Source organism: Rhagoletis zephyria, unplaced genomic scaffold (assembly GCF_001687245.7).
Source record: "Rhagoletis zephyria isolate East Lansing unplaced genomic scaffold, Rhagoletis_zephyria_1.1 Rzeph_scaffold_00078, whole genome shotgun sequence".
Classification (NCBI taxonomy): Eukaryota; Metazoa; Arthropoda; class Insecta; order Diptera; family Tephritidae; genus Rhagoletis; species Rhagoletis zephyria.
This window is the reverse complement of record NW_016157162.1, coordinates 449,165-469,907: the sequence shown is the minus strand read 5'-3', so window position 1 is coordinate 469,907 and position 20,743 is coordinate 449,165. Positions and strand designations below refer to the sequence as shown.

Genomic DNA, 20,743 nt, shown 5'->3' with positions numbered 1-20,743 from the left:
TTGGACCAATCATTATTTCTTATTTATTCATCGATTTTCTTCATTGGTAGCTCAGTTTCTTATTCTAAAGGAACAGGCTTTAACACAAGTGCAAAATATTTACACAGAAACTGTTATTTTTTGACTTTTTTCCCCGTTAAGGTTTGAATTTTTTCCATTTTCCAACAAAAAAAAACAAAAAATCTGGAATGATTAATTAATTTCTGAGAAACTATCAGGGCTATCGAAAATTTATGTAAATACAGTTTATAGAGAATTTTATTTTCTTTGACACTAGATAAACGGTTCAACTAATAGCCACATCTCGCAACGGTTGCCAATAAAGCCAAAAGTATATTTTGAGCTTGTCAAAGGTTCCGCAGCAAAATTAGGAAAAATATATTTCCAAGATCGACGTACTATGCAGTATTGGTATTGTAACCAAAACCTGCGGTATAATTCTGACTGACCATCACAAGAGCCATGCGAACATTCATGTCCAACATAGGCGCTTTGAGTTGTTATCCTTTATTGTTCAGCGAAGGATCCCAACATGATGAAATCTTTGCGCCAGGAAGCTTTAAGAGCCCTGGACTTACTTGTTACCAAGGTTGGTAGACAGTTGCAAATAATTATACTAGATTGGCGCTTACACAATATTTTAGTGTTTGGCCGAGCTTCTTCTCCGATTTGGGGCGTGCGCCTTGAAGTTGTCACATAAAAGGGAGAGACCTACATTTTTACGCCGACTCCGAACGGCGGTTATATTTACATATATGAGGAAAAATTATTTCATTGTATCAAAAAATACCTTGTTTTCAATTTTCTTCCTTTATTTTTTAAAAGTTCATTAATTGCTGTTTTGGGTAAAAAATAAAAAGTTTTACTTTTGAAGATCTTCAAGGTCACATTGAATCAAATATTACCTTAACCTTTAAAATTACCATCAAAAGTAATATATTTGAGTGTTTTTATTCATTTCATCTAAAAAGAGCCCGTAATAAACTCCCAAAATAAATTCTAAAATTCGTTTTTCGGTTCTTTCGACCATAGAAATGGATTCCTTGACGCAAGAAAAGCAAAAAAATGTGTTTTAAATTTCTTACAAAAGTTAAGTGAGTACAGTTTTTCCGTCAAAAAAGGAAGAAAATTGAAAACCCCCTACCTTTGAAGGTCATTTGAAAGGTCAAGATAACCTTTTTATCCAACGAAATTATTTTGCTTGTATTTTCAATCCCAAAACTTTTCAACTGCTGTTAAATTCATTTCCCCAGCTGGTTTGTTGATTTTGTCAAGAAAAAAGTTAAATTTTCTCACTGTGTGTCCTGTGTCAAAGGGTAAAGGGTCTATGCGCCCTGAACCGCAAAGCATATGATATCTGTTTTGGTATAAATATATTGGTATATATATATTGGATCCAGAATGTGGACGTTTCATACTCTGACTATTTAAGATTTACTCACACTAAGAATAAATTAACATGTTTTTTTTCAAAGCGGGTTTTCTATGGTAAGCGGCTTTAAATTTTTGAACATAAAAATTACTTTTTTAACAAACTTAGAAAGATAAATTAGTGTGAACGATTGCACACTGGCCGAAATTGGATTTTTTTTTTTGCATAAATTCAAGATTTTTATAGCACATAATCTTGATATCAGTTATTTTTATAGAAGTACATATGTCAACTAAGAAAATTTCAAAATAACAGATTTGAAGTATTAACCCTGTGCTTTCAGAGCGCTTTCAAAGTCATGTGCATGATAAGCTGTTATTTTGTTAGAACTGGTGAAAACCATTAGCCAATTGTGAAAAGCTTGTGAAAGGTTGCGTTGATATAAATAAACAAAATTAGATATGGAAACTAACGGTCAAGGTATTTGTAATAAGAATTAGTTAATGTGCATATAGTTCGTGTGTTTGTTTGTTGTTATTTAATGTATTTGTAGTGCGTATTTACATAGAGAAAAATACTAAACAATATTTTTGTGTTTTGTGGAGAAGAACTAGCAAGCTGAGAGGTGATGACGCGAACTAATAAAAAAAAATTGTTTTTGGATTTGGTTTGAGTAATAACATTTTTTGCTCATTTTTCCAAAATTAAACATTTTAAGCGAAGTACACGTAGAAATCTATGTATCCTCCTTACATAGAATAAAGAAAATTAGGGATTTTTTCACCATCTCGAATCTCGAAAACTACCGAACGGATTTAACAAAATTTTTTTAATAGAGGTATTACCTTTAGACCTGCAAATTTCTATAGGGTTGCCATCTGTCTAGCAAAATTCTAAGAGCCGCCGGATTACTGAAAATGAGGTATCAAATGAAGGTGCTTGGCCTTTAGATGTCCTATAATGTATTATTTTTTTAGTAGGACTGCCAGCATTTTAAAAATTATAATATCTCCACACTTAGTTGGACTAAAAATGAAGTACAAAGTACGGTCCCTGGATGTACAATAAGCTTTTATTTTTTAGTGGGGTTGCTTGCGACCTTTTTAAAAATTAACTACCTTACATATACATATGCATTCTTTGTTAACGGCATCAGATTTGCACAGTTCATTCAATATTAAAAAATGGGGTGTTAAGAGGTATAGATGAGCAATATTTTTTCTTTTTGTATGGGTTTATACCAGTTTGAAAAGTCGAAACGAAAGAGGGATAAGAAAGATTTAGTTTGGATACTTACGCTTTTTTGAGGTGTTTGAAGGAGATTGGTATCAATCGAAATGCGTTTGAAAGGCTTTATTCAGAACAATATTTAGTAGGGTTGCCACATGTTTAAAAAAGCAAATTCAACTTGAATTGTGGCACTTAGGTAAGTGAAATATGTATCACAATATGGATGCCAGACTAATGGGGTTTTGAAAAGTTTTGAAAAAGGTTATCATTCAAAAGCAACTTCATAGATGGTGAGAGGTGAAGGCAAGGCGCACGCGTTATCTGATCGGCCCAAAAGTTTTACCATAACTTGCTAATAGCATGAAGAAAATATGTGCCAAATTTGAAAATGATGACTTTCTTTTTAAAAGTTATGCAAAAAAAAATTAAATTCTGGCCAGTGTGGATTGTAAGAAAATTGATATAAACTGAGCATTTACATATATAGCTGAGTGTACAGAGATGCTTGCTATTCTACGTTTGATTCCACGAGGTGCTAGATTCAATTTCCGCCTGACGCAACTTGTCGTTTATAATTTTTGTAGAACGAATATCTTGAAACACAAAATTGTAGCGTATTTCAACTAAAGAATTTCCAAAAAAAAAATCAGTTTGTAGCTACCAATAGATCGTTTTACGCCATCTTATATACATACATATGTTTTATTTTGAAACAAATATGTTGTAGTTTATTTTTTCTCAGTGTAGCTAGCCACCTAATTTAAATAGTAATAATAAAATCTTGAAAATCTACCCTACGCAAGGTGTTTCACAGGTATTTCAGAGTTTTTTTGTTAAATAAAAACCTTCCCCTTTTTGGTTCTCTGTTAACTAAAAAAGCATTTTTGCTATCAGAAACCAAAAACTTTCAACAATATTTTATAATAACTTTAATCTTAAAACAATATGACCCTTCCATTGGCACGATATTCAAGTATGAACAAGCATAAAATTTATTCAAATTAAAAACTTTCCTATGTATGCTTAGTGGCAATTTAGCGAAAATACACCACTCAACTGTTACCATGTCTATACGAATGTACTATGCATGTATGTATGTCTCGTATTCCCCATTGTGAATTACATTAAAAGCTCAAAAGCATTGTCCATTTCAAAAGTGTTCATTGATGTACTTATATTATATACATATATTCATGCATGTAAGCATGCAAGCGTGTAATAATAAAGTTACAAAATGCTGACCTCATTCGCAAGAACACTGGTGACTTGTTCCTGTGCCATGCGAGCTATTAACTATTTTATTATGTACATAATATACTTAACTACATACATGTAATTGACATTTACATTTGTATATAAAAAAGTGCTCATGTAAAATATAAAAAAAGTGTTTTAAGTACGGAAAAAATTCAAAAGCATACATATGTATGTATAGTCGAGTATAAACGCTATACTCGTAAGTACTTTACAGTTGTTACTTACTATGATACTATGAAGCAATCGAGTTGAGTAGGTGGCTACTGTTACCGTTGCGTATTGGAGCTTCTGCTTACCTCTTATATGGATCTTGGTTCCATAGCCACGGCGAAAAGTATAAACAGAAATTGGATAGGTGCTGTTGACGTCAACCTATCATGTCTAATGTTAATGCAATGCTTTTGTCAAATGTATTACAACTGGTTTCAGTCCATATTAAATGAGTCGTGTGTGTGTTTTGTCACAATCCGATTTATTGCCAGCCTAATTATTGATGTATGAATTCTAACATGCGTGACAACCCACTCTTATGTATTACTCTTATTCACACCATTTACTTATCTAAGTTCTCTAATACTTTCCCTCTTTCTCCCTATTTTCTATATTTGCAGCGAGGAGAATGTTTGGAAACTTTGTGAACAAGTGAAAAAAACACGCATCGATGAACTTTCAAAGTGTTATGCGGTATTCGTGTCGAATGAGGGGCGTACGGTGCCATTGTGGCGCCAAAAAGCAGGACGTGGCGATGATCAAGTCGTGATATGGGTAAGTAACAAATCAAACAACAATAAGTGTTATTAAGTGTAGAAGTGCGGCGAAAAGAAGCATACTAGAAGATAAAAGAGAATATGTATAAACAAAAAACTTGAGCTCTCGAATAAAGAAGCGCAACACATTCAGTTGCGGGCAAGTGGCACTTGTAAGCGCTTGTATGTAACTTTGCTGCCGTTGTGTTGCTCAACTGCTGTTGCTTCGGCATTCCTTACAGCTGCCATATTTAAACTGTTGCAGAGCTACATAGTAGTGTTGAATTGCTCTTACACTTTGCTATCTAACACGTTTTTCGCGTCTTCCATTACTTACTTTACACCCCAAATTTCAGTTCATTCGATTATGTCAGCCAGGCAGCAGGGCAGGGTGTACAGTGCGTATGAGTAACATGCTTTGCACGACCTTACATATGTATGTAGTAGTAAATATGCACATACGCGCATACGCTTCAAACAAATGGTTCTATGTTTGTGCGTGAAATAGCGTATCGGATAAGCACGTGCCTTGTCATTCTTGCTGATGCCACAGTTTATTGCGCAAAATTTTCGCAATCTTTGCTTTCGCCATTTCGGCGTACTTGAATGCACGAGCGTTCGCACTTTACTTGTACGAGTAAGTATATGCGGAAATGGCGCCTTTGAATTGAAAATTGATTGATGACAAAAAGAAGTGAATAGCTTATTTGGATTCACTTGATATCAGTAGTGCACTCACTCAAGAAAGTACAGACAAGTTTTAGTGGTTTTTGCAATAACTTTTTTTTTGGAAATTTGTACTTCTACAGCTGCACAAATTCATCTACCAATTACTTGTATTTTTGAGACCTGACAACTGAGAGATCGAAGGGCATGATTTAAAAAAAAAAAATATGTTATGTGGCCAAAAATCGGAATATTTCTAAGGCATCAAATTCGAACATACAATTTTAGAATAAAAATGCTTAATACAGTTACATATATCTAAAACAAAACAAAGAGAAAAAAATTTAAAACTGTTTATTAATTTTTTATGAAGATATAGGTTAATATTAAAAAAACATGTAAATAAAAATTTCAAAATTTGTAGAACATTTATAAAAATTCGAAGAATTCTAATAAATGTTCATCACAATTTGAAACATGTTAATAAGAATTTCCAGAATTGTTTTTAGTGCGCAGGTTTGTAACCCGTTGAATTTTAGTATAATAAAGTGGAAGTTGGAAGAAACTTGGCAATTTTTTGTCCGCTCATTTTCTTCCATATACAGTATGTTCAAATATTTTTTTTGTATGGAGAAAATTAGCAGCACCTTTTACACAATTTAATAAATCTGTGGTCAGAAGCAATAACCGCCTAAGTCAACTTAAGAAAGAATTGAGTTATATATGCTATCGTATTCTGCAACTACTAATCAACGGTAAGTCCTAGCTACTTAAAATTTGCACTTTGAATTGAACGGGTTACAAAACTGCATACTCAGAATGTTTCTAATTAAAAAGCAGAAAATTTGGATGGAACTTTGTCGAATTTTGATAATTTTTGTACAAAGTTTGAAATGAAAATGTCTCTTCCTTATTTATATTTTCGCCACTCTATCTACAGCTTTTCATATCCACGATTTTTTTGAGGGTATTAGTAGTATTCTTTATAATTTTTTTTTGAATTATATTATTAATATGGATGCTGGCTATGGTTATGGTTAACGAAAGTGCTGAATCGTTTGTACGAAAAATTGTTTTTGGGCCAGAGTACAGGGAGAGTCTTAATAAATGAATAAAGAAACAACTGAAAAACAGTACTTAATATGAAAAATTGGGACCCTTGTATGCCCCGATTATTAAAAAATATTCAGTGGGACGATTTTCTCAAAATCGGCATTGTCCCGCCAAATTCGATACGAATGGTCACCGTAGAATAATTTAAAGTTTCTAAAGCTAGGTTAAGAGAGTGTAGATATACATACATACATATCTACTAAAACACATATACATACGTACACATATCCTATGTCATGCTCGCTCTGTTGTGCTCTACGGGGAAATAATTTGCATTGCTAAATAAATTCTCGAACTAAATACATTGTATCAAAAAGCGTAAGTATTTAGCACACACCACAAAGGGCTTAATTTTGTCTGCCATTTATTACAAAAATCAGTATTATGGCCAATATTATAGCTTTGCTTAAGAGCTTTTTTGGAATTTAGATTGTATACCTTTTAAAAAGATTACAAAATTTATACTCTAATATTTAATTAAAACCTTAATAACAACTAGGACTGAACTAGGACTAGTTTAGTGGATTTTAACAAACGTTTTCATAATAAATATACGTGAATTCCTAAAGTCTTCATAAATGAGAATTCCATGTAATAACAAATTTAAATTTAATCAAAGTAATTTTTAAGAGTAGTTTCTAATGCAATTAGATTAGTGGTGAAAAGGTAAACAAAAAACAACACAAATCAACAAAAAACCTAATAAATATTAATTTGCGCTGACGATTTGCAGAAATAAGAACACTGTAAGCCTCATACTATGAAATGGAATTGTGGGAGGCCGGAAAAACGAAAAAAAAACATAGACTCGTTTATGCATTTTATCAGTTTGTTGACGGAAAGAATGTGTCTCGTCCATTATCAGTACAACGGACCCAAAAATGTACCATCTCGTCACACGTGCTCGTCGATGATGCCTATGGTGACCATCTAACATCCCTATGGATTAAGTCCCAATAAGGACTCGTAGATCACTCCTTCCTTTTCTGAGAAGAAATTTTGTTACCACCCTGTCAGACCTTTATAGGAAATATTTGGTTATTTTTCAGGTGTCTATAGCACACCAACGGCTCTCATTACTTTTGTTTAAGAGATCCTTGATGTACCCGATGGTTCCCTCTATGCTTGGCCCTAAAATTGGCTCCGGTCCAATTCGACACTCCAGAGAACCGGAGTTCGCCAATTCATCACCCTACAAGACATTGCTGAGCACTTTAGGCAAAAATTCTCACACATTTACACTTTTGTTTTTGTAGTACGGCATAAATGAGTAGTTTGACTATTAGTACTGAGGACTTTTTGATAACAACATTGAGGGGAAAGTACTCAATTTTTTCCCATGGCCTGAACGAAAATGAGGACTTTGATAAGCACTTTTGTGATTAGGGGTAATGATAATATGAGTACTCATATGATACTCAGCTGTCTTGTAGGGCAGCCAGTTTGTTACTTTGAAGACCGCACTGTGCTGGCACCCACACAAGTTCAAGCTCGTTTCACCTTGTAACGGAGTTCAGTCCCACCTTACATTCCTGAAATATCTTTGAAGAGGTGCGAGGGGTATACAAGGCAGCTTGGCTGTCACTGCAGATCTTGATTTTATGTCCGCATCACCTTTCACAAATTATCCATTCTGCCACTTCTAGTATTGCCAATACTTCCTATTAAAAGGGCGTTGCCAAGGCACCCAAAGCAATAAAGCATCTGAAGTTACCGCCCAGATGCTATCTAGCAACCAGTACTGTTTTCACTCTTTCAGCCGTCGGTATACAAAGTTTTCCATTGCTCCCTTGTGGGAAATCTAACGACGCACTTTCTTCCAAAAGACACTCTAGATATCAGTTCGTCATTAAATGCCAAAAACAAAGGATAATGCTCTGACAACCTTCAATTCAACAAAGTATTACAAGCCGGTCCTGACATTGTCCTCATGGTGCCCGTGATGCCTATACACACGCTCCTTTGTAGCCGTGGTTTTGACAATGGTTCTGCATCACCATACTACAGCGCAGTTCGTGACGATTGGCCCGACTAAAGCTGTGAATGTCCAGAATACCATAGCCGGTCTTATACCGCAGGTCTTCCTAAAGGTTCTTCGACACTTCCATGTCAGCTTCGAATCTAGAGTTACCCCTTGAAATTTTACATCCGCGGACAGATTTATATTTACGTCTCTAATGACTAGAAAGTTGAGACCTTCCAATTTTCTTTTCCGCGTAAACAAGTCTGGGATTGACAGCAAGATCCTGCAAATTGCACTATTCATCAATCTTATTCAGGATTCTCTGTGTCACAAATCAAACCTCCCTGAGAGATTTACCCGATGACAGTGCACAAACATCGTCCGCGTAAGCTTGGATGTGAACGAAGTCTTGCATTTCCGTTAGCAGGGAGGACATCCTCTCCGAACGTCTGCCATGGTACAAAAGCTGGCGTCATCCCCCAGGGTCAGAAATCTTCTAGATAACATTACGGTTTCGTCCATTCCATGTCTTCGGTCCGAAGAGCACCTAGAGCCAAAGGTAGCGTTGTCAAACACACTCTAAATATCAGCAAAGACTTCTATTGTGGACCCACCTATTTCCAGTCCCATCACAATCTGTTTTACAAGGTCATGCAGAGCTGATTCACATGACTTTCCGCTTTGGTATGCATGTAGATGAATACTAAAGGGGTTGTTCACCAAAACCCTTGGTCTGATGTACTTTTCGACCGTGCGCTCGAGACTTTTCTGTATTAATAATGGCAGGCTGATGGTCCTGAAGCTTTTTGCCAGCGCATAGTCATCCTTTCCTGGTTTAGGAACGAATACTACCCTGACTTTTCTCCAAAGAGTGGGAACGTGGCCAAATGCCAGACGGGCCCTGAAAACTCTTATTAGAGCCTCTATAAGCCTGTCTCCCCCACCTATACCATAGTATGATAACCAGTGCATTGTTCTAGGACAGGTTTTAAAACGAAGTTGCTTCCATGGACTTTCATCTATATATATAAAATAATAGCCGTTTTCGTTGTTCGGAGTTAACTCAAAAACTACTGCATAGATTTCAGAGGTTATACCTTGCATATATCGTCCTATTATAGGATATCTGAAAACTCGCTAGATGCTGCTGGGGTCGAGTTATTTATAAAAGTCGTATTTATGAACCGATTTCGTTAAAATTTAAAACGTGTACTAGCTCCATGATGTGAAGTACGTATGCGAAAAATAGACCCGCTAGGTGGCGCAGGAGTCGAGTTATTTATAAAAGTCGTATTTATGAACCGATTTCGTTAAAATTTAAAACGTGTACTAGCTCCATGATGTGAAGTACGTATGCGAAAAATAGACCCGCTAGGTGGCGCAGGAGTCGAGTTATTTATAAAAGACATATTTATGAACCGATTTCGTTCAAATTCAAAGTATAAGCTACCTGCATGATGAAAAAGGCATTTGCGAAAAACGGACCCGATAAAAGCCCTATTTATGAACCGATTTGGTTAATGCAAATTGGAAACGTTTATTACTTTGATGATTTTTTTTTCATTGGAAACATACATATATGTACATATATACATAAAATAATAGCCGTTTCCGTTGTTCGGACTTATCACAAAAACCAGTCAAATTGTCGGAGGTTATACCTTGCATATATGGTTCTATTATAGCCTACTAGACAACACGCTGGTGGCGCTGGAGTAGAGATACTTATAAAAGTCGTATTTATTAACCGATTTCGTTCAAATTCGCAAAGTGAGCTACCTGTATGATGAAAAATGCGTTTCCTAAAAATGAAACTACTATATTTTATAAAATCTGATTGAAATTCATAATGCGTATTCATTTCGTGACAAGCAGTGGTTTTGCAGAACAGGGACCTAATGGATTGCGCTGCAGCCGAAATATATAGAAACCCATACGGGGTTTGGTCTGCTTTAGCCCTATAATCATCTTAGACGAACTTACTCTTCATATGGTTAAATGGAGGATTCGTTGAAGTATGCATGTAAAGACCGCAATATTGTGTAAGCGCGCCTTTGCCTGATGCCCTCATTCAAAATCTAAAGCCCAGGTTCGTCTGTATGCGTAAAACGCTCACATATGAATCCCGTTTACAGACGAGATAATTTTCGATAACGATTCTACAAGGGTTCGTCAACGTGGCCACCACCCCACTTCTGAGATGGTTTCAACAAGATTCCACTCCAGATAGTAAGAAAAAATCTACAAAATATTATGTTTCGAATTTTATTTACACGGCTGACTATAAATTATGGTCCTTACTGGAGGAATTCAAGTGTTGAGTCTGTAAAGATCCCCAGTTTACGAGCAGAGGAAAATTTCCCAATGCATGTGGTGCGTTTCGAACCGTTGTTTAACTAATTTTCGGTAATTGAACGATTGGAAGCCAATATAAGTCAATTAGTCCCAGGAAAAAAAAAATATTTGTTGAATTTTTAATGCGCAAGCGGAGCATATTGCGCATAGTAGTATGTACAACACTTGCAGAATTTATTGCCAATCTGAAACTCCATTCTTCTAGCTTAATCAGCCTACAAATACTTTTAAATTCTTAAAATCAAAAGGCAAATTAGGTACGACTGCCAATTAGGCTACTCCCCACCAGCACGAAAGGTCACATGGCATTTGTTTAAAAAATATTTTATTCACAAGGCGCTTTGAGCGGCTAAGTAAACCCGAAAAGTAACATTGTAAATCATTAGCCAATTGCATCCGGTCACTGACAAATAGAAAATTCGCAGCACAAAGCACAAAGCAGAGTTAACCGAAAAGGGTTGCGCCTGGATCATCGGCTGTACCGTCGACTACGTACACGGCAACGCGCTGCACAAGTGCAGACTGAGGCTGCGAGCGACTAGGCCAGCCAACCAGCCATAATCGATCGAAGTCATCAATTATACATGAATTTACCTTGCAAATGAGTTGGCTGCTAGTGATGGCAAAAAAAAAAATTAATAATCAATTAATCGTTTAGTTGATTAATCGAAAGCATTCGATTATTAATTGCAATTAATCGTAAGAAATTAATCGAATATTCGTTCGTTTCGATTAAAATTGAAAATTAATAAAAATTATTTACATAAGTTATAAAAACTTACTGTGTTATTTAAGGATACATTTCTTGTTAAACTTTGGAAACTTGCGTCATGAATTCAATACGCAAACAATAAAGAAATCTATAACGAAGGGAAACAATAAATAAAAAGGTGTAAAGTAGTAGGTATACCATCCATTATAGACACCGTGTCAAAATTATAAGCGCACAACAAGCTTTTTTTTATTTATTTATTTACTTTTTCAGTATAGCTTATGCTTTATATAAATGTATCAAACTTTGTGCAATATCAAAAAAAAATTCAACAAAAAAATTCGAGCTTTTTAATCAGATTTCGTAGAAAGATTTTCGGTATGCAGCCTTGTAGCCAATTAAATTTTTGTATAAAAAATTGCAAGATTGAAGTATCTGGCACTTATCGTTGATTTTTGGCATTTTTTTTTTTTTGTTTTGTTGATGGCGTTGCTTATTTTCTTCCGAATGAAACAGCGTATGGAAGAAAATGCGCAACACCGCATTTGGTAAATTAAATGAAAATATTTGCATACCTGGACTGCGAGTTTTTGATTGCTACTTAGGTAAAACTCTTAAAATTATAATATGTATGTGTGTACCGAGTTGAGGGGATACTTTTATTTTTGCTAGTATTAATGAGAGGTAAGAATGCCAATTTTCGCTACGTAAATTTAACTAATACATTATTGTTTGAGTAAAGTAGACAATTTTTGATGGTTTCTTTTCGATTATTTTGAAAATTCATCGGTTAATCGCTCGATTAATCGAAAGAAAAATTTCGTTGAAATTAAATCGGTAACCGAATGAAAATAACCGATTATAATCGGCTATTGGATTAATCGTGCCATCACTATTGGCTACAAGTATTCGTAGACGGTAAAGGCTATTTCAAATTTTATTAGCGCAGACTAGTATGTAGTTATGTGTGTATGTATGTACATAAATATATGTGCATGTTCTTTTGCTGTGTTGTTATTACTGTAGTTTGAAATGAAAATTCGGTAGACGCCACAATGTTGGCTGGCTTAAGGCCCGAAAAGAAAAAAACACACAAAAACCCGCCACGGCGCCCAGGCTCTTACTCGTCACGTTGACTCGTTGTTTGTTATTTGTTAGCTGCTTGCAGGTCTGCGTGTTGTATGGTTATCCTTGGCCGCTTGCAATTGTTGTATAGGTGCTTTGGTGAATTTGCAAAATTTTCTTCTTTATGTACTTTTGCATGCAAGTGAGTGTAGTACTTATGTAGTTGTATGCGCAATGATGCAAATCTCACCAATACAACACTTAACCTTTCCCTTGCATGCATTAATAAAGTCATATTGGCCAACTCGTAGTAACCTACTCTTCTGAGCAGCTGTGCTCGAGTTTTGCTTCTTTGCGTACTTTTCGAAGCGGAGCGGAGCAACCGAGAAACAGAAGAAAAATGGCAATTGCATGTGAAGAGTCCTAAATGAGAAAAAAAAAACCATTTGAGTTGGAACCACCACCCATGCGGTGGGCACTGTACGCCAGCGGAGGCAATTTGAGAAGACGGGGCTGCGGCATCTGGACGTCATTCGTGAAATTTTGTGAATTTTTCTACTAATAAAATAAAGAAATTATGCGCTCGATGGCTGACATGCCGAGGCCAGCCAAAGCATTGCCATGAGGGAGCGCTAATTTAACGGTTGGACGACCTGTCGGGCGGCGAAGGGAAGTCGCATCAAAGAAGCAGCGTAATTGTTGTTGTTTAGCGTGTAGCGCCTGTTGGTGTATGGCGTATGGCGTGTGGCATGTTGCATGTAGCATGTAGCACATGATGCCCACTGGCGTTAATGTTCACAAGTACAACTACAATGTTTTTGAATACGAAAAAAAAATTATAAAATTTACTTTACACACAAAAAAATGTATGTGCGTACATACACAATTACTTTAGGGCAACACATTTGAGGAAAAAGCTGCGGGTTTCAGAATCGAATTTAAGACTGTGCTACTTCTTATTTGGCGGTACAACAGTTCCTCGTTTTGGGCCGGTACCAAAATACTTCGCCAATTCCCTGCCTCCTTTGCAAAGTTGCGCCAGTTGTACTTCCCAAGTGTAGATAGGTCCTTCTGCACTTGGCCCTTCCATTTAGTTCCTGGTGCACTTTCTTTCGTTCTCCTCACATGAAGGCCGAGTAGAAGGATCTATATTTTATTACTACCTGATAACTGCAGGCGGATGTCTTTGCCATAGAGAAGGCAGCTTGTCACTTACGGTAAGTCTGTGTCAGGAATTAAACACGGAATTAAATTAACTCGAGTCACGTGGAAACCTCTCTCTGCTGGGCTCCTTCGACGCTAAACAATTCTGCAGTAAGGGTTCTTATCGGCGCCAAGGCACGGCACTGTTCTACAACACCAATATTCCATCGAGGGCGTATAATAACCAGCTCTATTTGCATAAGTTATCAGGACGAGGAAGAATAGACCAATACCCAGCTCTCCAGATGCGGCATTTGGTATCACGTTCTTTCAATAGTTTTGGGAGACAGCGCAAGTCAAAACATCGGACTTCCATAGCTTCATTGGTAGTAGTAAGTGATGAGGCAGACATTATACTGACAATATGGAATAACTTTGGCAAAGTCTGCCTCTGACTGGAAGTACGAGTTATCCGTACGTGCCTTTCTTACCTAACCTTATTGCTTATACTAAAATTAGTATTTTGTACCAATAGATCATTTTCCGGAGGTGTACCAGTTTTAAAATATACAAATATTTCTGAAGCTATCTTATTTTAGATTAAAGTCAACACACCGGCACATCTAGGTTAGTATTTTTGAGGCCGTAGTGGTACCATGCGGATCGTGAAAACATAATAAAGGCGGGAATGCGGCAACTATTAGTTTTCGCTGATGAGTAGGACTCAAACAATCGTGTGGAGTCTGTGAAACCTAATAGTTGGCGAATTCTAACTTTTTCCATGTCGCTTAAAGCTTCTTCTTCTACAGAACGCGCTATAGCTAAGACTCTTCTTCTCAGCAAGAGTAGACCTTTCGACCATTGCGCTTCGCATTCTGGCCACATAAGTTTTACCTTGCTGCATGTGGTGAGACTTGTCCATCTGTCACTTGCTAGCTTAAGAGATAGATCACTTAGAATGAGCTTGCAGATAGCGTACCGCATTGCGCTATTACTTCCAAGACCTTGAAAGTGGAAAGGATATTGCTACTCCTCCACGTTCGTCTGCATTATCGTTGCCTGGTATATTTCTATGCCCTGGCACACATATCAAGAGCAAAGAGTACACTGCTCAGGGATTTATGGGAGTGCGCTTTTGTTTTTGAGTTGCATATGACCAAGTTAAGTGCTTTGAGAGCCACTTGACTATTTGCTAAGGTTTCAATCGCCTCCTATATTACAGCAACTTCAGCTTGAAAAAGGCTGTGATGGTCGGGTTGACGAAATTATTTTTCCAGCCGCGACTGTGCTGAAGTAGAAGTACAGTGATTCATTTTCCTGAGGAGCCCCCAGCCTCTCAGCCGTCCTACCAAAGTTATCTACTTGTAATAAAAATTTTATATGTCTGTAAAGTTTAGCCTTAGTACACAGCAGTCTGTACAAGTTAGGTCGTTATCCTTTAGAAATGGGGAGTGGGCACTTTGAGGACTTTCCAGCCGGGTAATTCCCACCATCTCAAAGCGTCGTTCCCAAACTTTTCTCCTTGTTCCACCTTTCAACTAGTCTTACAATCTCATTAGGTATCACGAACGATTCGTCTACAGGGGAATGCTTCAAAAATTAGTCAGGCGGCATCATTCTAGCCGGTTTAAACGTAACCGAGACGATTGAATTGCAATTAATGAAAAGCACGACGAAAACTACAGATAGAGTTATACAATCGCAATCAGAGAAATTGTCGTCGTTCGTGATACATAATAAGGCACAAAACCTGGTATTACCACCGCAAGGTCGTCAACATACGCAATTATCTCAGGGCTTGCTGTTTATTAATCGCCCTAAACCCACAGAAGGGGCACATAACTCGAGTGAGACTAACAAAAAGTTTATGCTCAGATTCAGTAGAGCCGACGTGATTGCCGTGGGCATAGTATTGTTAAAAGCAACTTCTCTGAAGCTGACTTTTCTACTGTAATTTTTTTAAGCGTAAATAATTTTATTCAAAATAGATTTTGTAAGTTTATCGGCGGGGATCATACATTTTATCAACTTTTAAATTTCGGTTTGAAATTCACTAGTAGTCTCTTTTATAAAGTCCGCGACACACCTTAATGTCCTTAAATATGTACACATATACCTGTGCACATATGTATATGTATGAGTTTCGTCGCAAAGTTGTTGCTGTTCTTGCGTGTTACACCCTCACGTCAGCCAGTTCTCTGTTCCCCGAGGGCTCTGTGCTTTGGACCGTCTATATTGCCAGTACCAGCCTTAGCCTTGTCAACGTGTAACGTAACCGTTTCTTTTTTTTTTTAATATTTTTTCTGCTTTGTTAGATTCTTTCGTACTTTTTACTGTTGTTTTTTTTTTTCACTTCTCAAATTCACTTTTATGTGCGCTTGCATTCATTAACAAGCGTTCGCGGGCATATTTCTCACATTTATGTCCAATGCTATTTTTTTCTTTTAATGCCGCAAATTTATGATGTTATTGTATTATATTATTTCTTTAAAACAAACATATTCCTACTTAAACCATATTCTTGTGCTGCAAATATTTTACATTTCTCTCTTTTTTTTTCTTTCGCAGGACTACCATGTCTTCTTCATGCACAACCCAACGCCAAATCGCTGTTTGGTGTTTGACTTGGATACGACGCTACCTTTTCCTACGTATTTTCACAAGTATGTTACAGAAACGTTCCGCTCGGATCTGGCGCTAAGACCAGAGCATCATAGGTCAGTATTTCTTGAAAACTAATTAAAATTTTGCTAATATTATGATATTAACTTCAACGAAATATATCGGGTGAAATTGAACTTTACATATCGCCTGCGAATACAAAAATCTTTGAATGGCTTCACCGAAGAAGATCTAATATAGATATGACATGACCAGCCTTAGTTAGTTCAACGTGTTCCATAATAGGGGGCACAGCGACTTAAAAATATTTTGTATGTTTAAAGAGATCCCTAAACGTAATCGGTTGTGAACAGTTAGATACCCAGAGACGTTTTCATTTTTATTTACTGCGTCCAGCTTCAATTAGAGAATTTTGCTGCGAGAGAGATCGCCGACACTCTGCAGGAAATGGCTAAACAAAGCAGTCTTAACTGTATTTGTATAATACATTACACAGGGATATAGAGGTTGTTTCTTCTATCGAAGCTAACACAAACAACGCGTGCAAAAAACAGCACCCTAACTATGCGCAGTCCATTTAACTGTTTCCTTGTTTTCCTTTTACATAATCTGTTTTCAATTTAAATGGTCTAAATATAGTTTAATCGGAACCAATTGTTGGGAATAACAGAACTCAGTTGTTTGCCTCTCAACACATCCATGCAAGAGTCTCATACCTAATTCTTGCAAAAGCGGGTGAGAATCGTCAAAAGTGTTTGGCCGTCTCATACTGCACAAGACAGAAAGAGCAAACGAGGTTTTCTTGTAAGCCGATTATTCAGACTCTTGTGCTATGAGAAGGTACAGTCCGTAATTTCACAAGCTGTCGGCAGTTCCATCTTCTCTATGAAAACAAATATCTAGCTTAGCTAACCTGCAGGACCTCGATGTCTCCCAATCATTGTTGGATGAAATATTGACCAAGGCTCTGATTGCAGGTGCGAGTTCTGTAATTGACTACGGATCAAGGAGTACCTGTTCTGATTCCTCTCTAGCCAAATGGTCAGATCCTCATAACCAAGTATTCCTAAGTGATCTGGAATCTGGAGAATTTTAATTTTGATATGTTTGCCATAATAACCTAGCCAAAGTTGCATTAATGAAACATTCTGGAAGCAGTTTTAGATCTGGCTAATTCCTTGACATGTGCATTGCTTACCCATTCATATGATTTTCGCCATGGCCTTGAGGACTGCAAATACCGCGGCTTGGAAAACCGAGGCATACTACCCAATTACAGTTTTGGAGCCACCAATAAAGATTAGAGAATGTGCAAGGCTAAGCTGAGTTTTGAAATTAAGCCAGCACTTAGCCTCCAGGATCTAATCATTGTAGAATCTCCGTATCAAAGCTAATGGTGGCACACTGCTCTGGGTCTTTGAAAATACACGTTTGTCAGTACCTTTTCTACCAGCAATTTATGTCTGGACCCGCTCAGTGTCATACATACCAACATGCATTTCTTTTATGCCTTGAAAAGTCCCTTAAGTCCCACCCACATATAAGACACAAAGTGTTGGTAAATTCAGCTGTGTATCGAGATAAGCGCTAAGCGTTGTAGAGAGAGTTCCTCGCACAGCAGATGACAATTGCCGTTTGAAGTTTGAAAATAAGATATTCCACGTTAATAATTTATGGCCTGCTACGCCGTAACCATCATCGGGTTATAACTGTTATTGTGTCTGATCATATAGAGCCCTTGCTTTTCCAAAGACCTGTCCGCATTGCGAAAATGTCACCAAGGATTTGGAGGTGTTATGCTCAACGTGGATGCTTTCGGATTGTTGATGTTTCCGACAGGATTAGTTAGGTTAGGAGGCAGTCCTATGCGGGCTCACTTAGATTCAGGGTCGTTCCCCTAAGCCGTTTCCATAACAACCACTTGGTGCTTGGGAAAAAATTGCATAAGCTTCTAACATCTATCGCTTTGAGGTGGTGGAAGAAATAACTGCGAAAAGCTTTTGCTCTCCGTTTTGATAGAAAAGATGTTGAATGCTTTATTCTTCGTACTCATTCACATAGCTTCTACAGCAGTCGTTCCAGGGCGCGCCGAGTTTACCAGCATGTAATCCAATCAGATAATGTCCGTTGAGGACTCCAATTACTATGCGAATTTTCTGCCTGCTTAGATTAAGTAAAGACTTAGGACCGTTTTCTCAAGTAGGTTTTCAAATTTATCTGTCCTTTAAAGTTATACCACAAATTTTGTTCTAAAAAAATGTGTTTGAAGGCCAGATAAATTTTAAAACCTACTTGAGAAAACGGAACATAGTGCGTTTGAGTATTTCTAGCTGGCCAGAGTGGTTTGTCAATATAGCTGGTTGGATCGATTTGCCATCTTTAATTGGCAATTTGTATAAATTTTTTCAAATAGTAAAAATTTGAATGTTTTAACACAGATGCCAAGGGCATCCAGAGCACATAATTAACAAGCTTGGCCCTCCGTTTCAATTAAAAATGTTTCTTTCTGATTTTTGTACTGCATAACTTAGTGAATTTGAGCTTACATATCTCCTCATATACAGGTGTCAGTAAAATGATACCCTCCGGCATTAACTTATGGAAAACACTCGAATCTCTCTTTAATTGATTTATTTTTATATTTATTTTTATATGTTTTCATGCTTCCACTTACCTAATTATTTGATTTCTTTACAGATACTTCAGAGTCATACCCGCAGAAACATATCTAAGTGAATTCTCATCAGACCGTCGACACATGCGAAGGCCCGATGGCAGTTGGATAAAGCCACCGCCATCATACCCGCCCATACAGTCAAGCAGTAAGGCATACGCATTCAGGCATATTCATTCCTTTGAACATTGGCATTCGATTAAGCTTTTATTGAATTTTAATGCTTTTTATTTAAGACGAGTATCAAGCAATTCACTTAATATTGTACATTCTCACACATTTTTTTTTCTTTCTTATCTTCCTCTGTAGGCAATGCGCATAGCTTGGGCGATTTTATCTGCATGAATGCGGGCAAGGGACCCGGCACCGTTTATAGCCTCTCAGAATTTGTGCAAACCTTCTACAAGGCGCCGAATGTGGTGGCGCAACAGAACAACAAATAATACCAACAAAGCTGAGCAGCTATCAATTGAAGTGCCAGTCAAGTTAACGAGCATAGTAGAGCAGAGTAGAGTAGAGTAGAGTCGCGTTAAAGCACCGCATATTGTGCACCGGAAGTACGAATAGTAAACGAAAGAGTTGGCACCAGAACCAGATGTAAACGTTCGCACGTATTTACAAACATATATTTGTATGTATGTTTATAAACACATAAAAAGTTAGCTGATGCAGCTGCTCGGCGTAGGGATAAGAACGGAGCGAAAGGATTGGGTGGATGAGCTGGGATTTCGCTAGCAGTATTAAGGTGCACTCAATGTCAACTCAAAGGTCACATAAATAGCAACAAGAACAACAAAAAAAAGAACATTAGCAAAAACAAATATCAGAGCAGCAACAAAAATAATGCATAGAGAGGAATAGAGAAATAGGGTCAACATTATTTAATAGCAAACATTACAGCCACCGCAGCTAAAAATCAACGTAACGACATTAACGTCAGCGGCGGCAATTTCCTTCAAGTTCGCACACAAATCGCTCGTTTGCACTCGGTCAATCAATGCCGGCTGTAGGCGGTCAGTGGCGCCACCTGCAACAGCAATTAACCGGCCAGTTGCAGTGTGCTGATGCGAATGTCACCTGATTTGCATACAACACAAAATTATCCAGGGTCTGAGCCCGAACTTGGCGCAGCTGCAAAACTTTTGCCACTGCAGAGTCCCGCACCCTACGTCCTTCTCCCCTACGACGCGCTTAGATCACAGGCACAGCACATCACTTGGCTTTTTGATTCATTCTGATTCGTCGATGCTTCCGAGATATTCACACAAGTTGAGCTACTCGCCGCCTGCCGCCCGCCACTTTACAGCGCTAATGCTTTCTTTTACATTCCGTAATAAATATTTTCTAAGTATGTATGTGCTAGTGCTATGTGGCAAGGCATATTTTCAACTTTCATGCATACCAATGTTTTTGTTGTAATTGTTTGTTGGTAATATTTTGTAACGTCATTGATGTCATTGGAGCGCTGCAGCCGCTTACCGCTGGCATATATGTATGTATGAAGGAAAAATTGATGAATTCATCGGACTTAATGACTTCGACTGATGGCTTTTCGCTTGATTGAATAGCAGAGGCAGCGGCAGTGACAGATTGATGACCGTTAAAGGAAGAGAACAGCAGCTGAGCGTACGATGGAATTTCTTATACATATTTATGTATTTAGTTTCTTCTATTTGCATCTGGTAATATTTTGGTCACAGCACAAAAGCGGAAAGAAAATACGTTCTGGAATTAAAATATTTATGTATGTATCTAAGGCAGCGCTGCAAGAAGTTAAGGCATGTGAAAACTATTCAACGTTGCAACGGAAGACACTTCGTAATCA

The 20,743-nt window shown here is 37.3% G+C and overlaps 1 protein-coding gene across 3 annotated transcripts in view; it reads left to right on the top strand.

Moving 5' to 3' along the window:
- tun (N-terminal glutamine amidase tungus) overlaps positions 1-20,415 on the top strand; it is a 57,899-nt gene extending 37,484 nt beyond the window's left edge. The window contains exons 2-5 of one of the 3 annotated variants that reach the window (XM_017629083.1): positions 4,471-4,624; positions 16,191-16,339; positions 18,942-19,066; positions 19,228-20,415. In XM_017629083.1, the coding sequence (XP_017484572.1) occupies positions 4,471-4,624; positions 16,191-16,339; positions 18,942-19,066; positions 19,228-19,361 (562 nt within the window). In that variant the 3' untranslated portion in view covers positions 19,362-20,415. Of the gene's footprint in view, positions 1-4,470; positions 4,625-16,190; positions 16,340-18,941 lie in introns of all 3 variants that reach the window. The other 2 variants (XM_017629091.1, XM_017629076.1) reach the window with 2 other exon arrangements.
- Positions 20,416-20,743: the final 328 nt, after the last annotated feature.